Here is a 21,272-nt window from a genome sequence, read left to right on the forward strand (position 1 = left end):
TGCAAAGCCATTCCTGAGCTAAATAAAAGAAGCAATCATTTATTTTTATTACAAGGGGCAAAGATGTTATTTAATACCTCATGGTAACATATTGATATCCAAACATACGAAACGATACAAAATTGAACCACGAGAGAAGCGAATGGTTTAAAATTTAGAATATTGACAGTTGCGGAGGTCTCAAGGCATGAGGGTTAAACAAACTGTGTTACAGTGCAACACGTAATTCTTCACACCAACACGAGGAAACCATTTATTATTCAAATTAATTTATTAAAAGTTCTTTCTATCGGCCAAGGCGAGGGAAATATCTTTCTTCATAAAGGATTTCTTGTCTCGCCCGTCAAGTTTTATATGGATGGTGCGGTCATATCATAGAGTGCCGTCGCCCATTCACACCTGCAACTGGACAATATGAAGTGTAAATTATAAATTATTTTATTCATCATACTTCACTGTTTGGTACCTAAGGAAAGTAAAATTGGCTTAATATGGTACTTAGAAAGATAAATCTGTAATATTTTGCTAACACCGAACGACTGCCTGCCCACCATTGGATAATTTTATTCTTACGTGTCGCATCGTCATCTCCAGAACCCACGAATCACTTTGCAGAAATCAATAAAAGGCCTGCTAAAAGAGCCTACCTGGCATGGTTTTGAGGGGACGTTTATTACAGACTTCTAAATCCAGCCGCACTTTTCTGACGGCCGAGTACCTATACGTGATGCAGGTGGATCAAGTGCGCACTCCCCCCGTATATATCACGAACTCCATGAGTCCCGTTTCCGTCGGATTGCTGTGTGCGGTGGTCACGCATTTAGGCAAGAGGATGGGGAAGAAAATTTCACATTGTGAACTTACCTTAATGTTAAGAATAATTTTTCCTCTGCATTAATTTTATTTGAGTAATTTGATTGTATTTCGTCAATTATTAAGTCTCATTCAATGTTGAATTATCTGAATAAAGGATCACCATTAAATATCAGATTTTTTATTAATATTGCGTAGCTGCCTTCGTCGGACTCTGACTATTGTAGAAAGGCAAACTGGTCTTCTTTTTCATGTAGCATGTAGCATTATCGTCACTCGCTTCTTCACGTAAAAATACAAAAGTAAATTAGTATTTTATTTGTACGTCTGACATTATATGACTTGACATTGACAAGCCATCTACGAACGCTGTCGCGACTGCACGCCGCAACAGCCGCAGTCGTGCTGCTACAGTAATGCGGCACCGCGTAACGTCGCAACTGCAGTGCAGCGGCAGTTACAAACGGACAGTCACCTTTATGTTGATGCCGACTATATACCTACCTATACGCTCCGAGTGTCATAGTTTGAATATTGCGAGAAAGAAAGTCACCCAAGGGAAATTCTCTTGGACGAAAAGCTGAACATATCTAATATCAAAGAGGATATAATAAGATAGAGCGGTACTGTCATAGTAAAAGATGAAATGTAATTATTTTGTAGTTTAGTGTATTTATTGGACATGTCTCATTTTACAATTTTTAATTTAAGCTTGAAATTGACATTATATAGGTATCGATATTTTTGACATAAACTTACAATCGTTTTAAGCATGTATATTATTATTGTATATTTAATTTTATAAATTTTGGTAAAATAAAATCAGTTATTGACTTTAGAAATAACTATACATATATTATATAATACAACTATGAAATTATTAAAAGTTAAATAAGACACTGTCAAATATATTGTACATATATAAATTAATCTTTAGATTTAAGATAATTGCCTTGCCCTACCAGGGCCCATGTGAAACTATTATATATGTAACACCTGTGTACCATGGATGCAATAAATAAATATGAAATATGAAATTTTGTAGCCACAGTAAATTCACTGCCATCTATCGACACACGATTAAAACTAAAAATAAAAATATCATAATTTTTATTTATATAAAGATAAATGTTTTTTTTTTTTTTTGTAAAATTTGCATTGATTATTTCCATATTGACCCATGTTCTTTCAGTGATATGCGTTAAAATTGTTAAATAACAAACGAAACCGTCAACGCCATCTATACGAGAGTAGGCCAAAGCTAGTGGCGCCTTCTGATCGAGAATCAAATTTTCTTGATTTTCGAGGCATGTTTTTTCCTTAGACTTTATCCATCTATTACGGAGTTATATCTATCTTTACGAGATAGATAACACTACTTTTAAATCGGTAGGTATATTATTATTGATAGGTACTTAATGACAAATCAGACATTATTATTATTACTGCAGTTAAAATTTTATGATAGTGGAAATAAAAAGCTGGTAGTTACTACAGTGTGGCCCAAAAATACGTTGTCAAATATTTTTTAGGAATATTTTTCGTACTGACACGTTTTTACAAAATGTCATTAAACTTAATACTTAATTAAAAGAATCATTTAACTGAAATAAAACATATTATCGTTAAAATATTCTCCTATGGATTTGATACACAAAAACAATCTTTTGTTAAATTAATCAACAATATGCACATTAAAAAAAAATTTTTTCAGCGTATTTTGGGATAACCTACATATAGTGCGACATAAAATTGTAGAAATAAAATAAAAGAGAACTAAAATAGTTCCATACTAAATTGTTACCATGTTTTAAGCATTTTACGTCAAAAATGTAACAGTTACGTAGGAAGTGTCGCCCTCAGTAATTTTCTACAATTTCTTGTCGGACTATATAATATTATGCTTGAAAAAAAAACCGACATATACCCTAACCTAAATGGCATTTTTCTAATTTTTTGCCCCTACGGTTACGTAAAACGTGACTAATTTGGCCTAATTTATTTTCTTAATCTCGAAACCTAGTGAGCTCAAGATTACTGCACTGATTATTTTCCTACATGGCAACATCATGCGTGACACACGCACGATTTTAATTAGTTTCCGTGGCAACACCGTATTCGTGCAAATGTTGACTGGAAAATTTGGAGTCGTTAAATTGTATTATTTTTATTAGCTATTATAGTGTTAGTATTGTTTTGACACATACATTCAATAAAGTCGTCGATAAAATACTACGACACCTGAAGTTCATATCATGGTACTTTTGCTACTCACCTGCGACATTAATACTTTCTCAAACGCCAACTCATCGCTTGCGGTATACCGGCTGTCTGCAGAGAGGACATTGCGGTACAAAGACTGGAATGGCGTTCTAGTGTTCATAAGAAAATATATCCGTTTGAGCAGCAGTCTAGATGCTAAGATTTCTAAGCGACATCTCCGCAAGACGCGACCTAAGGCCTCCTACGGTGTCAGCATGGTTGCATTTTTATCACCTGTCTCTATGCCTGTCACTTTCGCACTTACATACTTGTTAGAACGTGACAGGAATCGTGATAGGCGATAAAAATGCTACCGTGCTCGACCGGACGAGTCCACTCTTGATTAAACTTTGATTACACTGCCTACCGTCGCATCTGTTTATATTCTCTACGAAATTAAGCTCGTAACTTTGGATGTCTGAGATTAAGTAGTACCTAGTAGTAGTAAAATAGTAGGTTATGGGTAGGTAATCGTAGTTATTTAGGGTTTGTAGGGATAAGATTGAATGTGTTTTTCACATCACCTATTCGAAAAGGGGGCTTTTTCTTCCCCGATAGGAGGATAAAAGTAGCACTTTTCTTCCCTGCTAGGGGGGATCAAAGTAGCACTTTTCTGTTCTAGGACATGATTTTTTTTCTTTTTTGTATACAATATTTTTAGGTTAAAATAATATTTTGGAACATAACAATTTCCTCATAGGTGATGTGAAAAACAGTATGTGTCACATGGTAGCAAAATTATTTCCACCTTGGCCGTTAACACTTGAATCCCTCACTACGCTCAGGATTCTATTTTAGAATCCCTCGCTACGCTCAGGATTCAATTATAGAATCCTTCGCTTCGTTCAGGATTCAATATACGCCCTCGCCGTAAATATGTAATTTTGCTCCCTTGTGACACAATCTACTATTTCATGCGGGGTAAGATGAAAAGTATGCCAAAGCATTACGGACGATTTTTTGTCTTACCCCTCATGAAAAACCCGTTCAATCTTATCCTAACGAACCCTAATCGTTTTCTATTGTTACTTTGAGTTTATTTGTTATGTATTTCTACATAGAAAATAAAATATTCGGAGATTTTTAAGCCTCTCACAAAATAATAATACTTTATCTTCACACCATTGGAGGGATACATACGCGCGTTAGCGAACCAGGGACCGGACAACCCTTTCCGCGATAAAACCCTTTCAATGGGTGACACTTAAACACGGCTAACACATTGAAAGACTTTCCCTTTTGAACTGCAAGCCTGTTCATACCCTTACCTTTGACTAACCCTTACCGAAAAGCTAACCAAAAATAAGGCTAGCTCTTAATAAGGGTTACCCTTATCTTTAAGCGCTTTTTATAAAGGTTTCCCTTTGCGTGAAAGAAACAGGGTTAGTATATATCTAAGGTAGTGTATGAAAAAGAAAGAAAATACGTGCCTAGTCAAAGAACGCCGCCGTTGCCGCCGACGATCGCTCGGATTCGAAGTAATGTGTGCTTTATGAACAAGGTAGACGACTTAAATTAGCACGCTTATATGCTAAAAGGGAAGCCCTTTATAAGGCTAACCCTTATAAGCAATATGCAAGGTGTTGGTGAGCGGATGATAAGGGTTTTGTAAGGGTATTTGGGCTACCGATTACTCAAACCAAAACAAAGGGTTTCGTCTGGCAAAGGGCATGGTGAGTTAAGCCTTATGCAATACCCTTATAAAACCCCGATAAGGGATAGCGGGCCGGTCCCTGTAGCGAACGGACGTGTGTGCTAAATTATTTCGCGCATTTAAATTCGTGTGCAAAAATATTAATTATTTTTTATATTGAAAAAAATAATAATATATATATATATTTATATTTATATATGTGTGTAGATAAGATAGTGTATATAATTAGGCATTAAAACACTCATTCATTTCCTAAACCCACACTAGTTTTTTAATGTATTTCATTATGTAGCAGTCACATAAACTACTATTATCTTTGTCTCAAGAGTAATAATTTGATCATTTCAACCGTATTTTGCATCGGACATAATTCTACGCTCCGTTTCATTTTCAGCATAAAATGATTGATGAAATTGCCGTGAAATGGCGTCGCAAATTATAATTGAAGGATGACATTAAAAACCAATCAGTGCTATACTTCCACAAGAAACGGCCCTATCTTTTATTATGTAATATAAAACCAGCGATCCGCCTCGGTTTCGCACGGGTAAAATGCTGGTGTATTATACATATAGACCTACCTCTTGAATCACTATCTGCTAAAAAAAACGCATCAAAATCCGTTGCGTAGTTTTAAAGATCTAAGCATACACAGGGACAGACAGACAGCAGGAAGCAACTATGTTTTATAATATGTAGTGATTAATCAATCTTTGTTTGGAGTAAAATATTCAAAATATATATTATTGAAATAATATACCTATAGTAAAATTTTAATAACAAAACTTCCGTGAGATACAGATATATGGTATACTAACAGTTAATTTGCATAAATGCAGCATTCACTTAGTCACCTGATATCAAATTAATTATATAAATTAAAATCAAACCGTTCGTATTCACTATCTGAACTCCCAGAAGCTTGCTTAATGAGCATCGCAACAGACAGCCAGTCGAACCCGGCTTATTAACTTACGTAATATACGCCAGTCGTGACACCGCAAACGTCTTTCCTCAGTAATAATTTAGTAAGAGATTGGTTTCCCAAAGTTAAGTGTCTTATGCATTATTACCTGATGTGCATTTCCAGTATTTACTTAGCAGTCTCTCCAAAGTTTGTTACTTGTAAAATTTGCTGCTGTCTTGAAATAAGTGATTGAACATAATTTTTAAGAAAAAAAAACCGACTTCAATGGGGGATGCCGCTGAAAGCATTCTTAGATTCCAGACAATGAAATGAAAAAGACAGCATCTTTTGCCTAATTATGTAGAAAAGGAGGTAAACCGACCCACTTTTCTAGTAGCATTTCGTTTTTGTAAGGGTCGCAGTTCTAACCTAACCTAACCTACTTTTCTGGTAGCATTTCGTTTCTGTAAGGGTCACAGCTCTAACCTAACCTAACCTACTTTTCTGATAGCAGTTCTGTTCTGTGAGAATCGCAGTTCAAAACACACCCACCCACCAAACCCACTTTTCTAGTAGCATTTCCGGGTCCGGGTCCAGGTTTGGGTCAGAGTTCGGTCCGGGTCCGGGTCCGAGTTGGGGTCCATGTTCAGACCCGGGTCCGGGTCCGAGTCCGGGTCCAAGTTTGGGTTTGGGTCCAAAAGGAAGAGAACAAATCGCCAAACGTGAACTATGTGTCATTGAATAGTTCCATTCTGATCATCATCAGCAGTTCCACTTCATCAAATGTCACTTTTTTAAATGTAAATGCTGGATTTGTTGATGAAAATACAAAAATCACTATATGTATGCCTTTCACATTTGAGGAGTTCCCTCGGTTCCTCGTGGGTCTCATCATCAGAACTCGAGCTTGACAAAAATGTTTCTTGAAAACCTAACTTGCTTAACAAACATAACGAAGAGGACAAATCGCCAAACGTGAACTATGCGTCATTGAAGAGTTCCGTTCTGATCATCATCAGCAGTTTCACTTCATCAAATGTCACTTTTTAAAATGGAAGTGCTGGATTTGTTTATAAAAATACAAAAATCACTATATGTATGCCTTTCATATTTGAGGAGTTCCCTCGATTCCTCATGGATCCCATCATCAGAACTCGAGCTTGACAAAAATGTTTCTTGAAAACCTAACTTGCTTAACAAACATAACGAAGAGGACAAATCACCAAAAGTGAACTATGCGTCATTGAAGAGTTCCGTTCTGATCATCATCAGCAGTTCCACTTCATCAAATGTCACTTTTTAAAATGGAAGTGCTGGATTTGTTTAATTCCTCATGGATCCCATCATCAGAACTCGAGCTTGACAAAAATGTTTCTTGAAAACCTAACTTGCTTAACAAACATAACGAAGAGGACAAATCGCCAAACGTGAACTATGCGTCATTGAAGAGTTCCGTTCTGATCATCATCAGCAGTTCCACTTCATCATATCTCACTTTTTTAAATGTAAGTGCTTGATTTGTTGATGAAAATACTAAAATCACTATATGTATGCCTTTAACATTTGAGGAGTTCCCTCGATTCCTCATGGATCCCATCATCAGAACTGCTTTTTGACAAAAACGGGACCAATCTGTATGTATATACTTACAATCAAAAAAAGAATTTTCAAAATCGGTCCAGAAATGACGGAGTTATGGAGTAACAAACATTTAAAAAAAAAAAAAAAAAAAAAACACAACCGAATTGAGAACCTCCTCCTTTGAAATCTTGAAGTCGGTTAAAAATATATTACACTGTGTATGTACCTATTCAAAAAGGGGGATTTACCAGTGAAGGAATAAATATGAAATTAAACAGCCATGCAGCCTCAAATAAAGCTAATATATTAAAAAAAATCTCAAATCTATATACAATCCCAATAAAAATTTCATTAGCGCGCTGTAGAAATCGCCACTATCTGTACAGCGCTATCTAGCGTGATATTTAGTAAACATGTTTGTCTGAAAGTATTATACGGAAGAACACTTACTGGTACACCAATGTATACGGGTTCTCAAGGATTAAAAAAACCGGCCAAGTGCGAGTCGGACTCGCGCACGAAGGGTTCCGTACCATTACGGAAAAAAACAGCAAAAAAATCACGTTTGTTGTATGGGAGCCCCATTTAAATATTTATATTATTCTGTTTTTAGTATTTGTTGTTATAGCGGCAACAGAAATACATCATCTGTGAAAATTTCAACTGTCTAGCTAATAGCTAGACAGACAGACCGTGATAGCTAGTAGCTATCACGGTTCATGAGATACAGCCTGGTGACAGACAGACAGACAGACGGACAGCGGAGTCTCAGTATTGGGTCCCGTTTTTACTCTTTAAGGTACGGAACCCTAAAAACGACTACGTGTAAAAAAATAAATAAATAAATAATTGCAATTGAAACAGATTTATTTGTGAATGAACATCACCTTCATAGCATTGTGACATATTTTTAATATTAATGCCACGGCTCATTAAAGAACAAGAATAATTTATTAATTAGCGTAAGGTTTAAGTTTTACGAAAGCAACCTTTTAAACCACAACGGAAACTAGACGTTACTTTGATTAGGTAATCCGGGTAGAAATGTACAAGTTGCAGATTACTCCCATTTCCAAAATTTCTGAAAACTTTAATGAGATAATTCTCATGCTCTGATTAAGGATTAGTATATTACTGAATGTTCTTAACTGTTGACGATTTTTTCATTAAGTATTTACGTTACTTATGGAAGTCTATTTCAAGCGTCATAGAAATCGAAAGTAACTGTAAGATGGTTGGGATGGTTGGATGTAAAATTATAAATAAATAATTGAAATTGAAACAGATTTGTGAATGAACATCACCTTCATAGCATTGTGACATATTTTTAATATTAATGCCACGGCTCATTAAAGAACAAGAATAATTTATTAATTAGCGTAAGGTTTAAGTTTTACGAAAGCAACCTTTTAAACCACAACGGAAACTAGACGTTATTTTGATTAGGTAATCCGGGTATAAATGTACAAGTTGCAGATTACTCCCATTTCCAAAATTTCTGAAAACTTTAATGAGATAATTCTCATGCTCTGATTAAGGATTATTATATTACTGAATGTTTTTAACTGTTGACGACTTTTTCATTAAGTGTATTTACGTTACTTATGGAAGTCTTTTTCAAGTGTCATAGAAATCGAAAGTAACTGTAAGATGCTGTTAGAAGTATTAGAACAAATTAAATTATTTACAGAAAATACTTTAATTTGTTTTTATTTTAAGTAGACACTACTATATCAATTATAAACTGAAATCGCTGCAGGTGCGATAGCAGAGGACGCTGGTTCTATTCCAGCCTGGGGCACTGGAGGCCTTGGTCATTTTTTCTTAGTATATGACATTTATTTCAGTTTATAACTGTAAGATGGTTTGGCAATAAGCGTGCAGAAAAAAATACCGAGAAAATTTTCTGCAGCACATTGTTAATTCCGGGTTCCTTACGATTTTTTCTTTCATCGAAAAGCGACTGGTAAAGTTCAAACTTCAAACTCGCACATATAGTCCGACAAGAAATTGTAGAAAATAAATGAGGGCGCCACTTTCTACGTAACTGTCACATTTTTGACGTAAAATGCTTAAACATGGCAACAATTTAGTATGGATTTTTTTTAGTTCCATTTTATTTAATTTCTACTATTAAATGTCGCACTACAACGCAGCGTCTTACGTAAGCGAACAACTCGCGAACGCGAAGCGAAGCGGCGCTAGCGCGGCGTGCGACTAGGTTGATGTGTGTAAAATCGTCCTATAATATTTATTTAACTATGTAGGTATACAATTAAACTGTCGTTCCGTCAATAACATATACTAATCTATGGTTCCGTCATTTAAAGTTGCGTGACAGTGTGCCCCAGATTTTAATAAGGCTTTAAAACGAAAACGCTTGTTTGCATGAATCATAGCTAAGCTAATCATTTTAACATTGACATCATAATTACATTTGACATTTAATACGAGGATAATAATTTGCCCTGCAAACCTAATATTTTTATATAATAATACTTAAATATAGCCCTGAGGCAATGGTTAATTGGTAGTTAATTTGGTAATATTTTAGCGATTTTGGTTTAGATACCAATTATATTCAGATGTTTAGAGTGTAAAGTATAGGTATGCCTATTTTTTTCACATATGAATGTTTTTCAGACGGACGGACAGACGGACGGACGGACAACAAAGTGATCCTATAAGATCCGTTTTTTCCTTTTGAGATATAGAACCCTAACAATGACGTATATTGATTCATATTTTGTTAGCAATTGCCCGTGCATTTCTTGCGTACTAAATTCTTGATATAAAGTTATAAACGAGATATACTATGATTTTACCATTTTATCAGTAACAGAATTTGAACACCATCCTTGTTTGACACAAAAAAAAAACAAATGTTTTGAACGAACTCCGCATTGCAGTGATCATAAAGATTCCCAATGTATCTTGAAAGGGCTGCCTTCGCATTATTTAGCAGCTGTGTTACGGAGTTCCAATTTTATGACAGCGAGAGATACGGGCCCTTTGCACGAAATGCCATAAACTTTATTAAAAAAAATACAATAGGGTTACGAGGTATTATCAGTAAAGTACAATAATTAAGATCCAAATTTGTACATTTGTATTTTAATACATACGAACGTATCATTCTAGAGCTGTTTAATACAAAGCACCAGACCAAGGGATAAAGGGAGAAAGTATTCAGATATTCTAACCATAGATAATAGAACACTAAAACACGTAAAGTAGTGTCAAAATCCTAAAGATTTTTGTTCGATCCCACTTCTGATATGTTGGGTGAACCCCCGGTTAGATGATAAAAACTAATACTTGAACCAATAACTTGAACTTTATTCGTTTGTTACAAACATAATAACAACCAATTTACAATAAATATGCTAACACGTCTTCACTGTAACTTGTCTGTACTCCAACTGGCCACTTGCCACTGGACACCTGCCCTTTTATCACAATTCAAAATGGCGGGGGCCAGTGACAAGTACTAGTCAATTGATTGATACTCTTTTATAAGCTAATCATAAAAGGCAAAAATTGGACACACACAGTTCATGTATCGGTTCAACAAAAGGACAAAAGCCCCTTGGACAATTTCTTATTATCAACACAAGCACAATGCATTGCTAGATGAGTGCCCTATTGACTTAGTAAGCTCTTCAACAAGCCGGTGCCAGTAATTGACAGCCGGCAATGCCATGATCTATTGTCTCGCTTCCTCCAGCGTAAATAATCCAGCTTGACTGCGTGGCATGGCGCTTAGACATCGCATCGACATTGTCGTAACGTAAAGCACAATGCCAATCAAGATAAACGGCGCGATTCAAGAAATGAATTAGAGATTCACTAGATATGAAATAGTAAAAATATATGACTTTTCACGGCAAAAGGTACCTTATGGCGGCTGGCGCTTACGTCACACAGCGTCGCAAATTATGGCGGCGCTATGCGACGTAAGCGTCATCCAATATTTTGGAGCGGCGTTAATAATAGCGTAAGCTCCAACCGCTATAAGGTACCTTTACCCGTGGGACGTCACATATCTTTACTATTTCATATCTATTGAATCTCTAATTTATTTTCCGACTCGCGCCGAAAGTCGTTTGATGTTATTAAACCAGAAGCCGAACCATCTTGATTTTAGATTAAAGATATTCCTTGAAGATTCTGAGTGAGAGTTCCGTGAAATTGCGTAGCTTAAGTGTACGGCGATATTTATGAGAAATACTTCACATTATAATTTGTCCATCATACTATTTCACTATAAATGCTTAGGTAATGCTAATATCTCATCCAATCAGGCTATTTCCCGACGCTGAGGATCGTGGGTGGTCTTTAATAGTTCACTTACAATAGTGGCTTGACAATCCAATCAAATATGTCCGTGATTATACGGATATTATGATGTTTCGCTATTAGCTATTATTTATTGTTATATAAAGAAAATATACATTAATAGTTACAAAAGTTTCGCCAAACTCTATAACAGTTTGTTGGCGGACATTTATTTATTTAATCGTATGGCGTAAAACTTTGGTAAAACAGTTATAAATACAAAGTTAGTCCAATCAGCCACTCGATGGCCTCATCGCTAAGGACGATCAGGTCTTAAATAAATAAATCAATAATATTTTTATATAACTGAAATAGATGTCATATATATTATGTACTAAAGAAAAAAATACCAAGCCGGAAGGCGAAGTGGCCGTGGCTGCACTGGCTCCAACCAGCGTTTTCAGCTTACGCGGCTATGCAACCTTTGAAAGATTAAGCGTCTTTAACCAACTTTAGGGCTAATAACGTGCTTTTAAGGGATTACGATATAGCGAGAGAGATGGTGGTGGTGAACTAAGGGAGCAAATAAAATTATCTCTTTTGTTATTTTGTTACAGGTGGCCTCGTGACATGTGACGCGGGTCCGTGAGCGGCATGCGGGTCGCACACTCCGGGCGGGCCGGTGTCTCGCTGGCCGCGCTCGCTTTACTGCTGCTATGGCCGCTCTGTACCGCCGAGGATTCCACCACCGCTGCTCCGTTCAGTAAGTAGCTCATCGCTTGCTCAGTGTGGGCCGGTGTCTCGCTAGCCGCGCTCGCTCTACTGTTGCTATGGCCGCTCTGTACTGCCGAGGATTCCACCACCGCTGCTCCGTTCAGTAAGTAGCTCATCGCTTGCTCAATGTGAGCCGGTGTCTCGCTAGCCGCGCTCGCTTTACTGCTGCTATGGCCGCTCTGTACCGCCGAGAATTCCACCACCGCTGCTCCTTTCAGGAAGTAGCTCATCGCTTGCTCAGTGTGGGCCGGTGTTTTGCTGGCCGCGCTCGCTTTAATGCTGCTATGGACTGCTCTGTACCGCCGAGGATTCCACCACCGCTGCTCCTTTCAGAAAGTGCTCATAATCTTGTCCCTTCAACGAAACGTTTGAAACTCGTCGATGCAAGGAACTGGACGTTAGACGGGATGAGCCCGTCGACTTTTGGCTATTATATTAATGACGTGATTTTGTGCCCGTGCCCGTTGCGCAAGGCTTTTTTTGTGAAAGTGGAGTAAGTGAGTATTATTCTGTAGACCTCGATTGAAGAGGCTAAAAGGACTGAAAGCCACAAGCCTAGTGGACGAACGATATTACAAATACGACAGCGTTTACTAGGCAGCCGCTGTAACCAAAACGATATAGAAACCCATGAAAGATAATTCCTGGCACCTGAATAATTTTCCTTTTTCTATAGGTATACAGAACTTATCGAAATGATAATTAATCATGCTAATGAATCGACTGTGCCTTCAAAATCCGAGCTGATAAAATAAAACTGAATACTATAGTATAAGTATCTAGTCCTTAAAGTAAGTAAGTACTCTCATAAAATATTCCACCAACCAGACCTGAGGAAAAAGTGTACTTGAAGTTTTAAACGCCTCACTTTTCTTGGTTTATTACGACGGAGGGCGAGGCTTTGACCTGCTTTTAACGGCCGGATTAACTGCTCGAGACTTACTTCAGCACGAAATGACGGGCGCTTTGCTGAAGCTAGAAACAGTTGCTATGCCAACCGTCTCGACGTTTTAATATTTTATTTTCGCTTAGATTTAGATTTAGGATAGGTTTATTTGGAGTGGAATGTGATGTGACCACGTAAAGGCAGATAAATACCTAATGTATAATTATAAGTAAATGTAATATAAATCAGTAATATTGACTACATGTAATAGAAATAAGTAATACTTTAAATATATAATTTTTTTTTTAAACCGAATTAATTAAAAATGTATAATTATAATTAAATGTAATATACTCGTAAATCAGTAAATAATTCATATAAAAATAATTTGACCAAAAATAATAATGTACCTAATATAATTATTCCTGTGAAATGTGTAAGTAATGTTCTATGTATAAGATAATAATAATGTGTTGACATATAAAATACTTCTATTTTACCAATAAAAGTTTGATTGATTGATTGATTGATTGAATGGCTATCCTTTTAACCTAAAAAATACTGGCACATTTGATTATGGCTTATTTCTATTTCTCGTATGTATAACTAATTTTGATGAGCTTAGACAATTTTAATATTGTTTAAAAGTTTCAAACATTGAACTTTTCCTATTCCTGCTTTATATAAACCTGATTAAAGTCTCAGGTCACGTACTGGTCTTCAGTTTCTTCAAAAAATACGCATTTAGTTTGCTATAATACAAGCTGTTATTAAAACATGTGGAATTGCGCCCATACTGTTCAATAGCATGCATGACACTAATAAAACATGATGCCGTGTGACGCTGCATATTGCTTCCATGTTCGAAAAGGAAATGTATTGCGGTTACGTGTCAAATTGTGTTATTCGAAAAGCATGAATTATTACCCGATATACGTTCAAAATGATTAGGTTACTGTATACAGCTAAATTATTAATGCGGTTGTGAAATGCTTCGCAGTCATAATTGTGTGTTTTATACAGTTATAAGTTAGTAGTATAGTTATATTAATATACCTAATGTATATGCTAGTTTTAGGGTATAGTTGCCTGAAAATAAAGATTTTTAATTTATGAAGTCACGGTAGCATAGTAAGAAGTAATTTATATAATTATACATATTTATATTATAATTTTTAGGGTACATATATTATTTTTATTTGAAATTTAGATACAGTTTGTATTATATAAAAAGTTCCTTGAACCAGATTAATTACACAACTATTATTTTAACATAACAAGTTAATGAGTTATCGCGGTTTCTAGTTTGTAGTAATTAATGCATTTTGCGGAAAATAATTACCCTTATAATGTAATAAGTTATTAGCGTAACTTTAGAAGATATTGGCCGCTTGCCAAGTTAACCAAGACATAGGTAATTAGGGAAAAATTTGTTCTAAAAAGAGCTCCGTTAGCTTTAAGGTACCGTTCGTTCATTCCTCTGTAAGATAGCAATATTGCAGCGCGACATCACTGCCAATTAAATATAACTTTTTTGACGTTTCCTGCAGAAATATCTGTAACGTCGCGACATTACTGATGACTGAATTACTGTCGCAAATGTCAAAATCGATGTTGGTGTATGGATTAATGATAGTTGCGGCAACAATGCAGTCGGCAGTAAGGTTGCGCTGTTCGAATTCGGACTAAGTAACTACACTAGCATTAACACCTGCTGTAATACCTAATACGTGACCGGTCACGTATCACGTATGGAGGAGGAGAGAGTGGCGAAGCACATCTTTTTTTCTGAACTAGAGGAGGCTAAGCGGAAACCTGGCGGACAACTCCTCCGATACAAAGATGTTAAGAAACGAAACATGAAAAGATGCAACATCGAGCCCTCTCAGTGGGGAGGTTTGGCAGCACAGCGTCCTGAGCAACGCATAGTTGACCTCGATGCTAAACGCGACGAGTTGAAAGCACGCCAGCTGCTTCCATTCATTACCATTATGTGGCTGGTGTTCTCACGTGCTCTCAATGTGCACGGGGGTTTGCCTCGAAGATCGGCTACGTCAGCCATATTCGGGCGCACGAGCGCCGTGCTAACTGTAACAGTTAGCTCCTAGTTACTAGGAGTCGAAGTGGTCGCCATGGTCGAAATCGGCCGGAAGGATCATCATCGATACCTAATGCTGGTGTACTAGGCGATTTATGAGCATACCCCGAGATTTTAGGTGCGGGACTGTTTTCGACTAGCCACAAAATAGATGATAAACTGTAAAAACAGAATTCGAATATTTCTAAGCACATTTCAAGCTTACTACCTAGTTTTAATTCGTAGTTTGCTAACTATTTTACAGTAAACAAAGTTACTAAAGTCCTAATCCCGAGTACCAATAGGCAATCGTTTTACTCCATGTCATAATATATCCAGTTGATAACATTTTTCTTTTAAATAATTTTCATGGTCACTGAGATAGCTTTGTTCAAAGCTACAAGCTACAACAAAGGGCTTTCGTGAAAGATCACGAACATTACATATTTAGTCATGTTAAAATTCTCAGAAACACGTATTAAATTAAAAACGAGACATGTTCGTTTGCAAAAAGTAGAGCAATTATGTACATTTGTGGCGTGTTAAGTTACTTATAAAGGTGGTGACTGATCTGTAACTTTTGCTTGTAATGGGCGAATATGTGGGAGATTTTGTTGTGTACATTCCAGATATTGTCTTCGGTTACCGCGATAGTTACTCATGAATTATGAAATAAAACTGAATTCGGATTATATTGCGTATATTGAATTTATGATACATCCCACATCACACATACATTATAGAGATTTTAATTCGTTCCAGTTAAATTCAAACTCTAAATAAAACATAAAATGGCAAATTTCGTGAACTCGTAGGTAGCTTGTAATAAAATAATAACCTTGTCTTGTTTTGTTCTAAACTCAAAATAGTATTTAAATTGAAAATTGTTCTTGTTCCAATTTCTAAATTGTGCTCGAGCGGCTTATACTCAACTAGCTTTTGCCCGCGACTTCGTCTGAGTGGAATCAGTAACAGTAGCTAGAGTAAGTTTAGCGCCTGGAGAAAGTCTAATAGCAATCATTCAATTTGAGCATTTGCTTGACATCAATTATCAGGCAATTTATTAAATCTCTCAATTTCACCCCCCTTTTCACTCTCTTTAGGGATGATTTCCGACATAAAAACTATCCTATGTCCTTCCCCGGGACTCAAACTATCTCTATGCCAAATTTCAACTAAATCGGATAAGCGATTTAAGCGTGAATAGGTAACACACAGACAGACAGACAGACAGACAGACAGACAGACAGACTTTCGCATTTATAATATTAGTATGGATTACTTTGTATTTAATGTAGCACTTATAAGTAATCGCTACGGAAATTTTGTTTGAACGTAGTTCCGAGTGAACGTAGTTACTTATAGCCAAGTGGATCACATGTCGTAAACGGCGAGCGGCTCGGTTCGCTGCAGTGATCGTTGTACTGTTCGTGCTTGTAACGTGATACCTACATTAAAGCGAATTGTTACAAGTTAGGCTCCACCTTAACAACTCGAGAGAAATTATGGTGTACATGTTAAACACAACGGTAATGCGCAGAAGTTCGTGGAATTTAAGAATTTCATGTAAAGGTTGTTTTGTTTATTGTGAGTTTGGTCAGTTTTTTTACTTGAACATAGACAAAATCAGATCGTCATTCATACGACATGCGTATATAATCAGTATCTTAAGCTAACAGTCTCTTAAAAACAGGAAAATGATATGCAAATACGTTCCAAAATCTCGTGATGTTATAATTGCGTTTACGTCATTCCGAGCTTCTAATCTTTCAACATAAGCCACGAAATTGAAGCAGTTACATCCAGATTTCGCTGGGAAGATTATACAGACGTTAATCTGCATGAGTTAGTTAAAATCCTTTGACCACCAAAGACGTTTACACATACCTACTGACAGACATTAAAGTTTTAAAGGAAATTCGCAAAATTTATCTCTAAATAAATAAAAAACTTTACTTATTCGTTGTCATTTTTTAAATCATTACATTATGACGTTCAATAATTATAATAACAAAACTTCCGTAAGACACAGACATATAAAACATATTAATAACGGATCATTCACGTATTTTAAGTCGAAAAACGCTCGACATGTTTCACTCCGTACCGAGGAGCATCATTAGGAGCTTGCGTTGACGGTGACGAACCGGCGCAGACTGCGGGCTGCGGGGGTTGCAGGCGTTTTTCGACTTAAAATACGTGAGTGACCCGTTATTAATATGTTCAATAATTATGTCAAATAAAGGGACCCCTTTACGTTGTTTTCTACAGATGCAGCAACGCGCGGCACGTCGATGTACGGCGACGGCTGCTCCATCACCAACGATTGCGGCTTCGCCGACTCCATCTGCGACGAGAGCCTCAAGACCTGCCACTGCCACCCTGACAAGCCGGCTACCAACTACGTGGATAAATGTGGAAAACGTAAGTCTATTCTACCTTCTTCCTTTACTGCTACTACCTACTTCCTAGAGCCTCAAGACCTGCCACTGCCATCTTGACAAGCCGGCTACCAACTACGTAGATAAATGTGGAAAACGTAAGTCTATTCTACCTTCTTCCTTTACTGCTACTACCTACTTCTTAGAGCCTCAAGACCTGCCACTGCCATCTTGACAAGCCGGCTACCAACTACGTATATAAATGTGGAAAACGTAAGTCTATTCTACCTTCTTCCTTTACTGCTACTACCTACTTCCTAGAGCCTCAAGACCTGCCACTGCCATCTTGACAAGCCGGCTACCAACTACGTCGATAAATGTGGAAAACGTAAGTTTATGTACCTTCTTCCTTCACTGCTACTACCTACTTCCTAGAGCCTCAAGACTTGCCACTGCCATCTTGACAAGCCGGCTACCAACTACGTAGATAAATGTGGAAAACGTAAGTTTAAGTACCTTCTTCCTTCACTGCTACTACCTACTTCCTAGAGCCTCAAGACCTGCCACTGCCATCTTGACAAGCCGGCTACCAACTACGTCGATAAATGTGGAAAACGTAAGTTTATGTACCTTCTTCCTTCACTGCTACTACCTACTTCCTAGAGCCTCAAGACTTGCCACTGCCATCTTGACAAGCCGGCTACCAACTACGTAGATAAATGTGGAAAACGTAAGTTTAAGTACCTTCTTCCTTCACTGCTACTACCTACTTCCTAGAGCCTCAAGACCTGCCACTCCCATCTTGACAAGCCGGCTACCAACTACGTAGATAAATGTGAAAACGTAAGTTCTTCCTTTACTGCTACTACCTACTTTCTAGAGCCTCAAGACCTGCCACTACCATCCTGAGAAGCCGGCTACCAACTACGTGGATAAATAAGTGTGGAAAACGTAAGTCCAAACATTTATTGGCTACAATAAAGACAATTGCAGGCTACATTTGCATTGACACCTTGACAACCTGCTGATACGTACTGCCTGTTGGCTCTCTCGGACATTTTTTCCCTCAAAAACATTTGCGTAGCTAGCAGACATTGTTGGACGTCACTGCACTAGGTGCAAGACGCAATGCTCACCTTAGAAAAAAAACCTTGTAGCTGATATGCAAACGAATGTCGACCGTGTTCTTTTGTTTTATGAATATATTGATCTAATAAATTTAAGTAGGTACTAAATCAATAAATAGTTTGGTCTAGTCATCGACGTTGGTCCTATCAAATGGTCTCATGTTTTAAACATTTTAACCGTATTTTTGCATCTTTACGATCGACTTAAATAAAGCTGTATCTTAAATATTTCTCACGTTATGAACATTATTACTTTTATGTGAAAATCGTAAAGGTTTTAATCAATAAATCGACAACCTGTCTCAGGCTATTCATGGGCTATTCACATCCACAACCGTGTTCCTTCCAAACAATGGCGTCCTGCCTGATAACTACTGGTTCATACGATAGCTCTTCAATACAGAATATTAACAAGATATTGAAATTCAATAGACGCTCTCTGCGAACTGACTCCGTTGCTGACAGGCGATAACATAAAATATTAAATTGCAAAATAATTAATACTCGACCATGGACATACAGTTTGCGGTTACGATTAGTGAGTCAACGCTTAATTTCTTTAGACTCATTTTTGACGAAGGGTTTTAACATGTTGTTCTGTATTTGGTAGTAGTCAGGGATCTCTACTAGACAACCAAAATCATCATCAAAGTATCGAAACACTTCGTCAAAAATGTTTCCAAAGAAATGGTAAAAAACCACTGATATTGACCACAGTCTTTCTCAGAAAATCAGCTACATCTATGCAAAGTTCACGTTATGAAAACCCAGCGTCCCATTGAAAAGGTCTGTCGCTCTCGCTATAAAGGCCTACACGAGCCATTTAACCCGGAGAGGCTTGGATGAGATGCATTCGTGTCTCCGGTGGTAACTTATGATGAATAACTTGCGTTGCCTTTTCATGGTTTCATGCCACGATAGTAGTAGGTGTCATGATGGTGCATTTTTCTGATTCGACTACAAAATCTACTTGCACGATGACTTTTTGAAAAGAAAATAGTACATTTTACAACTAGTGTGAAAAGAATGTCTTTTTACCACTCGTACCGAGTCTTGCCACTCGCTTATTTCACACGTGTTGTAAACGACGTTTTTTAATACAATTGCGAAAAAATAATAAATTAATATATCATTAGTAGAATCATACCACCAAACCAAACCAAAACCAAAAGTACCTATACAGCCCGCGATACGCGAGCTGCCGCAGCCCGCGATACCTTCATACTCGTGCGCGCCCCGGCCGCGGCCGCCGCGGGCCCGGCGCGGGTTGGTCAACGACACCTCCTCATAACTCATGAGGCCCTGGTACCTGCTCCGCGCTAAATTCAATTTTAACTGCGTTTCGAAAGTATAGTTTGGAACTAAAAAGTAAAAAGCACTAGTTCGAGAAATTGAGCTTCTCGCACGCTACGCAGCCACAAAAAGTACCACTTTTTAAGCAACTGTATTAAATAGTAGATTGTTAACCAAGGGATGAAAGGCAGTCATTTCTGCCGAGGTATTTTTGGCGCTCGAACGCAGTGAGAGCGCCAATAGTCCGAGGCTGAAATGATGCCTTTCACCCGAGTTAAACACTCTACTTTTCATTTCGAATACGAGGAAAGTAAAATGCATGTCTTTTTTAAAACATGACCAAGTATAATTTTTTATAGTATTTTTAGGTACCCTACCTTCAGTTAACAATTTAGGCAAAAGTGTCTCTATTTATAGAATGGAGAGTCAAATATCAGAATGGAAATTGTATAACAAATACATTTAAATTCAAATTTCAATTGCTTATCGTAAAAAAATTCAAAAAATCGTACTTCGAACGTAAAATGCTCTAGTGCAGACACGTATCATTTTCTGCACACCTTTTAGAACAACAATGACCTTCTTTCAGAGCATGAGAAATGAAAAATACATTTTCAGCTAGGATTTAAAAACAGTTGGAATATTAATCCTTATGTACCAGTAAAAACAGTTTCCATTAAAAAGCAATATTTCAGAAGTATTCCATTGTTCCCTGGGGGCAGATAAGTGGCGCTGCCGGCACGACCCCTAACGAACCAACTCTAGAGATTAAACCGTGATCATTCTCGTAAAACAACGGCTGCAGATTAACACAGTGTTAAAAAAAACCTTTCATTAAAGCTGTCTTGACTTTAGTCTTTTTCTGTTTAAAGTTTTTCTGAGGTTCAGAATACCTACAATGTAAATTTATTGTGAATGTATTTCTAAAATTGCTAAACGGCTATTAATATAACTTATCAGCTGAAATTAATATTATTTGTATTCGAAACGTAAGCCAAATTTAGGCTACCAAGTTAGCTACATTAAAAACCTAATCTTATAAAGAAGGCAATCTCAAAAACTCATTTCATAAAGCCTCCAAGACGTGTTGATAATGCCAGATTGCTCGCAAAATCCACAAATGCCAACATTTTTCTCCATTCTGTCTCGTTTTTCCTTCAAGATAATTTAGTGCCATCAGTCAATAGAGCCGAGGATGCGATTGTGTCCTATAATAAGTAACCTACTGAGATCATCAGT

The 21,272-nt window shown here is 37.1% G+C and overlaps 1 protein-coding gene across 3 annotated transcripts in view; it reads left to right on the forward strand.

Annotated features, from left to right (window-relative positions):
* LOC134743472 (uncharacterized) overlaps nucleotides 1-21,272 on the forward strand; it is a 70,735-nt gene that overhangs the window by 34,920 nt on the left and 14,543 nt on the right. For all 3 annotated transcript variants that reach the window (XM_063676916.1, XM_063676918.1, XM_063676917.1), the window contains exons 2-3: nucleotides 12,113-12,258; nucleotides 17,504-17,656. In XM_063676916.1, coding sequence (XP_063532986.1) covers nucleotides 12,150-12,258; nucleotides 17,504-17,656 — 262 coding nt within the window. In that variant the 5' untranslated portion in view covers nucleotides 12,113-12,149. The remainder of the gene's footprint in view (nucleotides 1-12,112; nucleotides 12,259-17,503; nucleotides 17,657-21,272) is intronic.

Source organism: Cydia strobilella, chromosome 8 (genome assembly GCF_947568885.1).
Source record: "Cydia strobilella chromosome 8, ilCydStro3.1, whole genome shotgun sequence".
NCBI lineage: Eukaryota > Metazoa > Arthropoda > Insecta > Lepidoptera > Tortricidae > Cydia > Cydia strobilella.